This window comes from Psittacula echo (genome assembly GCF_963264785.1).
Source record: "Psittacula echo genome assembly, chromosome: 7".
Lineage (NCBI taxonomy): Eukaryota > Metazoa > Chordata > Aves > Psittaciformes > Psittacidae > Psittacula > Psittacula echo.
In genome coordinates this window covers 42,329,863-42,338,817 of record NC_137740.1, presented here as the reverse complement: position 1 = coordinate 42,338,817, position 8,955 = coordinate 42,329,863, and the positions used below count along the sequence as shown (strand labels likewise).

Here is an 8,955-nt window from a genome sequence, read left to right as displayed (position 1 = left end):
GTATTCTTAAACATCATTAAAGTAATTAAAACGGCACCATTCGGCAGTTTCAAGATACCCCAGTGGAGGAGGTTGGTTTTTGTTGGGTTGGTTTTTTGTTTTGGATTACTAGGGACTTTTTTCCCCTTCCTTCTTTCTCTGAACCACGGGAGTGAACCCTCTGGGCTTGTGTCGGGTCTAGTTTGAAGCTCCGGGCCAGGACGAAGATGCTAAAGCCACGTTGCCGGACGGGTACAAGCATTTCTCATCGGGACCATCTCAGGGCAGACGCCGTGCAGCAGCCACTCCGGGTCCCCGCGCTGCTGGGGGGGCTGCCCGGCCCTGGCCGTGACGTCACAGAGAGGGCTCTACCCCCCTCGGCCCACCCGGGAGCCCCAGCGCCCACTGTTCGACAGGAGCCGCGCTCTGGGTGGGAACGGGCATGTTTGGGTATTAGAAGCCATTACCAGTGGGAGCTAAAATGGACAGTCAATCATCGCACACCCCCCCGGGCCTTTCTTTATTAGCAACTACTAGGGGGAGAATATATATATGTATTTATATACAGCAAGACAGGAAAGCAAGGAGATTCTTTACAGAAACGTCCATCGAACGGGTTAATGAATCAAAGAATTTAATGGATCCATTTTATACAATTCGGTAACAAATAATAGTTTATATATATCTTTTTTTCTTTAAAAACCAAAGTCTCACAGAAAATCGTGGACGAACAGAACACTGCAGCACACTGCACTGTTGACAGGAGAAAATCTGTACAGCCAAAATCTGTATGGAGCCTCTTTGGTCCTTTGGGGAGGGGAAATGAGGGGAAGGAGAGAAGAAAGGAGAGGAAGGAGAGGGGAAGGAGAGGGGGAGGGGAAGGAGAAAGGATGGTAAGAGAAAAGGAAAAGAGAAAGGAAAAGGGAAAAGAAAGCGGAAAAGAAAAGGGAAATTAAGAGGGAAGTGAAAAGGGTAACGGAAATTGAAAGGAAAGAGGAAAAGAAAAGGAAATGGGAAAAGCAAAGGGAAAGGGAAAAGAAAAGGAAAGGCAAATAAAAAGGAAAAGGGAAAGGGAAAGTGGAAGAAAATGCAAATCAGTGGACTCGTGAACAGACTGGAGCAAGACAGTGAGAGAGGGCGTGTGTGTGTGGCACGGAGGGAGGAGGCGGCAGCACCCTGGCCGAGGCGGGAACAGCCCTCCCGTGTGCGGGGCGCCGGGAGCGCCGGCCGGGGCCCGCTGCCGGCCCACCCGCGGTCTCCGCAGAGCGCCGCCTCTCCCTCTGCCAAAAGCCTCTCGGCTTCTCCTGCTCGGTCCCCCTATGCCCCGGAGCAGGGCTCTCCGTCACCCGCCGGCGCGCCCTAGCAGCGGGGCCGAGGCTGGCCGGGGGGGCGCGACAGCGGGAGGACTGCGGGGGGCGCAGGGGGGCCGCGGAGCCCCGCGCCCTGACACACATACCATTCGCTCAGGTTGGCGGCGGGCTGCGCGGGCGCGGAGGGCTCGGCGTGGGAACAGGAGGCGGGGGGCTCCCGGCCGGAGTCCGAGGAGGGGGACACCAAGGAGGGCGTGGAGGACTCGTAGCCGGAGCTGGGAGGAGGGGATTTGCAGTGCACTTTCATGTGTTTTCTCAGGGAGCTGGGGTGGGTGTAGGACTTGTCGCAGCCTCTCACTTTGCAGTTGTAGGGCTTGTCGCTGGTGTGGACGTGAGAGTGCTTCTTCCTGTCGCTGCTGTTGGCGAAGCGTCTGTCACAGCCCTCGAATTCACATTTGAACGGCTTCTCCCCTGCAGGAGGCAATGGGCGAGCACAGCCATTAGCGACGGCGGCCGCAGGGCAAGGAGCGGCGCAGCCCGTCACTCCCCCCTGAGCCTCCCTGGGCCTCTCTTTAGGGCCCTGGCACGGCTTCTGTCCCCGGAGCAGCTCCCCTCCAGCCTCTGCCTTCCGCTGAGCAGCCAACCTTCCCCGTCCACCCAGCCGAGCTCTCCTGGCGCCGCCGCTCTGTGACCACCCTGCTCCACACCGGGAGCGCCCGACCAGGGCAGCTTCTCCTCCCCTCTTCGCCCCACCCTTCAACGTAGGGGTTTCTGCAGGAGACAAAGCCCCGAGATAAGGAAAACTTAGAGGCCAAGTGCTCTTTCTGAGCACACAACGTGTATTGTCTCTGCAGATTCCTCTGTCCTGCAGGAAGACCGTTCAGTGATTTATCCCTGGAAAGGTTTTTACATTAAATTTATTTCTCACACTCCACCAAGTCCACGTGGAAATATTATTCATAACCTGACTAGATAACATCTCATTCACCCCATTTTTGCACTGATTACAGTCCCGTGGAAGATCCGCATCCCCCCTCCTTTCCCAGTTCTCCGGCTTGCTGATACCGTGTGCTAAGGCACAAAACGTTTCAAAAAGACATTGGTTATGGGGGACAAAACGACAGAGATTCAGCAGGAGGATGAGTAGGCCGGTGCACGGCACTGTCGTGAGTGTAGGATTCCCTTTTCATTTGAACCTACTCAGTCATGGAAGGAAATGCAATCGGTATTAATTTGTCTGGTAATATGGTAAGTAACGTTAAGCATAATAGAAATACAATCTTGTTGCTGGACTCGTGTGAAAATTTAACCTCGGATCGTGTGGACGGGGCACGATACACGGTATAGAGGAGGTTTTCAAGGAAACACGCTACAGACAGCTTCAGGATGAAATGCTTACTACTTAATTGTAGCTGATAATAGCAGACTGCCAAACCCTGCTTGCCAAGGAATACCAAGGTCCTGCACCAACCGAGTATGAAAATAACCTGTCCATTCGCCAAAAGTCAAAAAGTATCAAGACATCACAAAAATATACGGCCGAACCTTAAACGTGAAGTGCAAACAAAGCCACTGTGTTCACCATCATGGCGTATGTGGTCGAAAGGACTTTCAATATTTGTAAAAGCTTCCAGGTTTTGTATTTTTCTAATTTGTTGTGGTTTCCGTCCCCTCCCCCTTCCCCCCCCCGGTTCGTCACGATTAAATTTCGGAGGGCTTCAACCCACCTCATGCTCTGCTGAGAGCAAAGGCACATTATGGTAGGTATTCCAAATATTTCACATGAATGCACTTTATGCAAGGTGGGTGGGAAAAAGCTCGCGGCTCCGCGTTTAAAGTATGTCCTTTCCGCACTGTAAGAATCAATGAGGAGCTCTCACATCCTGCACCACTAACATTTACACAGAGGATGGGTAAATACCTGGCGTTAAAGGGCAGGGGGAAGAGGTTAAATATAAGGTCTTCTCAGAAAACGATGCGAATCCTGTAACCAAATACAGTCGACGTATAGGGGTGCATATGCATAGACACACGCACGCATATAATCTCATTACAGTTTCACGTAAGGAAACAATTTGACCTTCAACATCTAAGTTGAGACAACAAATCAAGGATATTAGTGTAGTACAAGCAAGCAGTAAGTTAGGAGACCCAAGGGAAAGCCATCCTCATAAGCACTCTGCTTGCGCAAAGTGAGTTACATTCAGGTAAAAGCGGGCTGCGGCGCGCTCCGCTTTCCCGAGATCTGAAAAATGTTCTACTTCGCTTAACCCCCTGAAAGAGTCACAGAAAGGTCCCTCCGTACAGTCAGGTTTCGAGAGGGAAGAGGGCAGCATTTTCTCAGCTGCCCGGGTTGCCTTCTCTGAAAGCCTCAATAAAGAGGAGCCATCCGAGCCATTTGCAAGTATTCCTTTCGCGAGAGCAGGTTTTCTTACGTGGAAACCCCTACCCGGCAGGGAGAGGACATTTTACAGGTCCCGACTGCTGCAGCCCGGGCACGGAGGTACAGCCACGCAGGAAGTTCTCGGGGCGATGGAGAAGCGCAGGACCTTAACCGCCATTTTCCCCCCACACTTGTAGCTGGGCAAAAGTGTTCAGTGAAATTCAGCTTGGAAACTGTGGCATAATCCCCCCGTCTCCGGAAGTGGATTAAGGTATTTACCAACTTCTCGGGAGGGGGAGGATAGGGGGTGGGGAAGATGGGGGGGGGAGGAAGCTGTGGCGGAGGTCCCCCGGCTACGGGTGAGGCGCGGGGGCCGCCCGGGAGGGCGAGGGGCTCCGTCCCCCGCCTCGCCCTATTGTCCCTGGCCCGCTGGGAAGGCGGCGAAGTGCTCCCTGTCCGTCCTGCTCGTCTCGCTCCTGTCGCCTTAAGGGCCTTAGCTTCCAACCTGGAAAGTTCGCACATCGCCAGAAATCCCTCTGCCTGCTCCCCAGCCTCGGAGAAACCAGAAGTCATTAATATTTGAGGGGGCAATAATTTTCCTGTTGAATCTAGAACTGTCTTCATGAATAATTCGTAGCGAGTTCTATTAGGGTTTCAGAAACATTGCGTTTTTGACAACTTCTGGGTGTTTAATAGAAACGTTGGAACCATAAAGGCCCTGCAGGAGTTTTCACAATACAGCAATTAATCACCGGGAAAGTTAAAGCGAAAAGTACAAACTCGCGGAATGATGTTTAATAAACGCAAACCTCCGATCTCGGGTCTGCCCTGAACCTGCCTCTCCGATGTAGGTCAGTTTTCCCAAGAATTTAACCATTTTCTGCTTCAGAGACTTCAAACAGTGAGGCCGTTAAAGATCAGTAAAAGTTTGTTTACTTAAGAAAAACACTGTCATTAAGGGATGAGCTCTCCCGGTTAATGGCTGTACCTGTGCTGATACGACTAGGAGCTGGCCCGGATACAACTTACGTGACCCGGGGATATCCCTTTCTCCTGGAAAAGGGGGCCGAGAAGGCAGCAGAGGAACACAACTTTGCAATCGCCACCTCTTCATCCCCCCCCCCCCCCACCACATATGAGCTATTCATAGAGCGATGGAAAAATTATTAGGTGACGAGTGACGGTCGCTGTAAAATCTCCGCGCTATGTTTAGAAGATAGCGATGCAAAAATATTATACGTTCTGCGTCTTATATTACGTCGAGTTATATCATAAAAATGAAGCTCCTGGAAGGTCAAGCCCTGGACCGAGCATGGGGGAAGGGGAGTTTTATGAACTGGAAGGCGAAAAAATCGTTTGGCTGTAAGCAGATCTTACAATAGGATTACGTAGTTTTCCTCGCAGTGCATAAGGCTGTACAGAAGAGGGTGGGAGGTGGAAAACCCTACGCTGGAACATATTATATTTTCCAAAAAGGGCTTATTTCTTATCTTCTTCTTCTTCAGAAAAAAAAAAAAAACAACCAACCAACCAACCAAAAAAAAAAAAAAAAAAAACCACCAAAAAAAACACAAACCAAAAAACCCACACAACAAAAACAAGAAGGCGGAAAAAAATATATACAACCAAGGAGCCAGCGCTACAGACTACAAACACCGGCTGCTAAACTAATTAATACAACTTCACAAGCTGCTCCTGGAAGTGTGAAAACTTTCTATGTGCAATTTCATTAATTATAAATGCTTTCCTGGCCGGAAGAGTTCAAACGTAGTTTTGCAAGATCGTCCATCGAGTTACTTTATTTTCTGTTAACTAGAACTAACAGATGTTTCTGACACGTCCCAATTTCGCTTAACAGATCTGCAAATGACATTTCAAAATGTACAGGCCGAAACAATACCGTGTTTTCTTCTCCCTTTTTTTTTTTCTTCCCCCCCCTCGAGAATCAGAACTTGCTGCTCCCCATATTTGCAAATGCAGAGAGTAGTTGGAAGACAATGTTCATTAAAAATGTCAGTGTTATTCAGATGAAACATTTGAAACTCCCTCTGCCCAAAACAAAACTGTTGAACGAAAAGGTCGCAGCTGTGTTTTTCTCACAATGTTCGAGCAGCAGCATCTCAGCGACATCAGTCAAAACTGACTAGACAAGTTGTAACTTCTATTGTTCAGTTTTAATTTGTGAGCTTGCACAATGATTTCATTTTTTCTTCCCAACTACTTTAAATTGCCAAAAAAAAAAAAAAAATCCTCGTCTGTGTGAATAAGCAGAAATAGTAGCTATATCACTCGACATTTACACAGATCCATCCGCATAAACATACAGCAGCCTCTCCGCACAACCAGAAAAAAACATGGACGAGAATTCTGAGATTTGTTCTCGCTCTCTCTTTCCCCCCAATTTTCTTTTCATTTCCTTCTCCAAACGTCAAAGAAGAGAACAAACCTGAGAATTTATTTTCCAGAAGTACTTGGCTTGCATTCCACACAGCGCAAAGGATACATTGAAAAAAAAAAACAAAACAACCAAACCAAACAAAATAAAGCAAAACAGTATGCTGAATAACAGAGAGAGAGAGTAAAGAGAGCTTTACATACTGACCTGTATGAGTTCTTTTGTGTATTTTGAGATTCTCTGATCGGGCAAACACTTTGCCACAGCCTGGGAAAGGGCAGGGGAAAGGTTTTTCACCTGTGTGGACTCTGATGTGATTTACAAGTTTATATTTGGCCTTGAAAGGTTTCCCTTCTCTTGGACACTCTTCCCAGAAACATATGTGATTGGACTGCTCGGGTCCTCCAACGTGCTCCACCGTGACATGAGTCACCAGCTCGTGCATCGTGCTGAAAGTTTTCGAGCATAATTTTTTGGAAGTCTGGTCCAACTCAATCCACTTACAGATGAGTTCCTGTTTGATGGGCTGCCTCATGTAACGAAAGAAGGCACCCGGGCCGTGGTGTGTAGCCAGGTTCACGTTCAGGTTCATGCCACCGTAGCTATGAAGTGAAGAAGTAGCAAAAGGCTCTGTCCTGGTTGCTGGTACTTGAGTGAAATGTTCAGACCTGGCGTACATTTCTCCAGGTAACCCCAGTCTTATCTGTCCGTTTAGATGGCCACCTGGAGCTGCATGGGGAGGCTGCTCATGGAGTCCAGTGAATAGAGAGGGATTCCCAGCTTCTGAGTGGTGGTGGTGGTGGTGACCATGGTGTCCGGGGTAGCTACCTGTTGTTGAGACAAACAGTCCGTGGTGAGAACTTGCAGCGGGGTGCTGCTCAGTCAGCCCTGGCATGAGTGGGGCCGGCAGGTCCCTGTGGATGAAGAAGTCCCTACCTGCTGCCAGAGCCTGGGCTGGGTGAGAGACGGGATAAGGGGTTGCTGGTGACTGCGCCGGGCCAAACGCTGCCGTTTGACTAGAGACCACCTCGGCTTGGCCTGCCATATGATGATGATGATGATGATGATGATGGTGGTGGTGGTGGTTTTGGAGCTGGTGGTGGGGATGAGGGGCAGGGCTGAGCTTAAGGGCCGCGGGGTGATGCTGAGGAGGAGGATGAGGAGGAGGATGGTGGCGGTGCCCCATGTGTTCTGGCCGGAGCGGGTGCGGCCCGAGGCGGGACTCGGCGGCGTGCTTCCCCGGCTGCGTGGGCGCCGTGGAGTGGGGGTGCCCGGCGAAGCCCTGGAAGCCTGTCATGCTCTGAGGGGGGTGGTGGTGGTGGTGCCGGCGAGGAGACCCCGCCAAGTCTACTAATCTCAGCGCCGTGTTCCGCCTGGAGAGAGCAGTAGGGTCCATCACTGGGATCCCCCGAGCATCCACGCTCATTAGCTTCTAACGCTAAAAAGTCACCTGACAGCGGGAGGAGAGAAACACGGAGAAGGGGGAAAAACGACTGTTTTGGGTTTTTTCTTTCTCCGTTAGAAAAGTTTCGCAGTCCCGCAGCTCCAGCGGCGGGGCGCACAGGCGGCGCTGCCAGCGGGTGGGCTCGGTGGGGACGGCGGGGACTCGCTTTTGGCGGCGGCGTGCCGGGGAGGTCCCGCCGCGCTGCCCGTCCTCCCGCGGGGCCGGGGGGGAGCCCCTCGCTGCGCGGCCACGGGACGGGACGAAGCGGGACGGGACGGGACGAAACGGGACGGGAGGCCGGCAGCCACGCACCGCCTCCGAGTCGCGGCGCCAGCCCCGCCGGCCAAACAATTGCCGAGAGTTCCCATTGGCTGCCGCGAGAGTGACGTCACTGATGACAGGTCCTGCCTCTGACTGAAAGGGTTATCGGTCTGTGCGGCGCGGGGGGGAAGTTTTGCGAGGGGTAGGGACTGCGCATGCGCAGCCGCCGGGCGTCCCGTTCTCGTGGTGTGCGCTCCCCCCCAACCCCCGCCCTGCACGGCCCCTGGGCCCGGTCCGGGGCACGGCGGCGGGAGGCCCTTACCGGGGTCTTCACGCACTGTTCCCTGCCACCGGGCCATTGCCGAGCTTCCGCCGCCGAACTGGACAGACAAAGGCAAAGCGGGCAGGGATGACCGGGGGGCAGAGCCCCGGCCGCCCACCCCGGCCTTTGTCTGTTCCCGCTGCCCTGCCCCGATTCGGGGGCAGCCCGCGGGGTCTCCCACAGCAAAACCTCCGCATCTCTGTCGGTACTCGCAGCCCTGCCGGAGCAGCGGGAGGCGAAGCGGCCCCGCGCCTCAGTGACGCGAGCCCAGGCCCGGCGGCGGGTTCCCGACACTTGTTGACAGGGCGGGGAGCCGATCTTTCCCCGCAAAAGCAGAGCTGGAGCCGCTCCACCAGCTCACTTGCGACGCGCCAGCGTTTGGCCTGGTGCTCGGGCCTCCATAGCGGTGCCTGAGCCCTGACGGAGGGTTCCTGGAAGACTTCCTGTCCCCTTTCCTACTCTGACAGAGTTTTAGCAGTTATCTGCTTACTGGCCGCCGGAGCGATGGAAGAAATCGTGGTGCTCAGGCTGAGTCTGAGCGCTTAACCCAGAAGAAGGAGTCTCTCTCCCTTTCCCTCTCTCTTGCATACACTTACAGAGCAGTTACACATAAAATCCCCACCCTTGGCTTGAAGGAAAAGCACTGCAAAACATTCATAACCGACTCACTTCTGATGTTTCTCACCTGAAGGAAACAACATGGGCTGCAGGGTTTACTTTGCTGGTGGTGTAAGTGTAGGTTGGGGTTTCAGCTTTGTACACTGAGGTTCATAGGTTTACAAAAGCTTAGGACTTCAGCACAGAAGGAAGCATCTGCACAAGTCTTTCAAAAGGGGACTGTGAATTTAAAGAAAGTAAATG

General features: G+C 52.4%; 1 protein-coding gene across 1 annotated transcript; it reads right to left on the bottom strand.

Moving 5' to 3' along the window:
* Positions 1–635: 635 nt before the first annotated feature.
* On the bottom strand, positions 636–7,493 carry ZIC4 (Zic family member 4; the record flags this gene model as incomplete). Its single annotated transcript, XM_080623747.1, has 2 exons — positions 636–1,760; positions 6,275–7,493. 2 exons carry the CDS (start codon positions 7,491–7,493, stop codon positions 1,339–1,341), a joined length of 1,641 nt encoding a protein of 546 aa, XP_080479873.1. The 3' UTR covers positions 636–1,338.
* Positions 7,494–8,955: the final 1,462 nt, after the last annotated feature.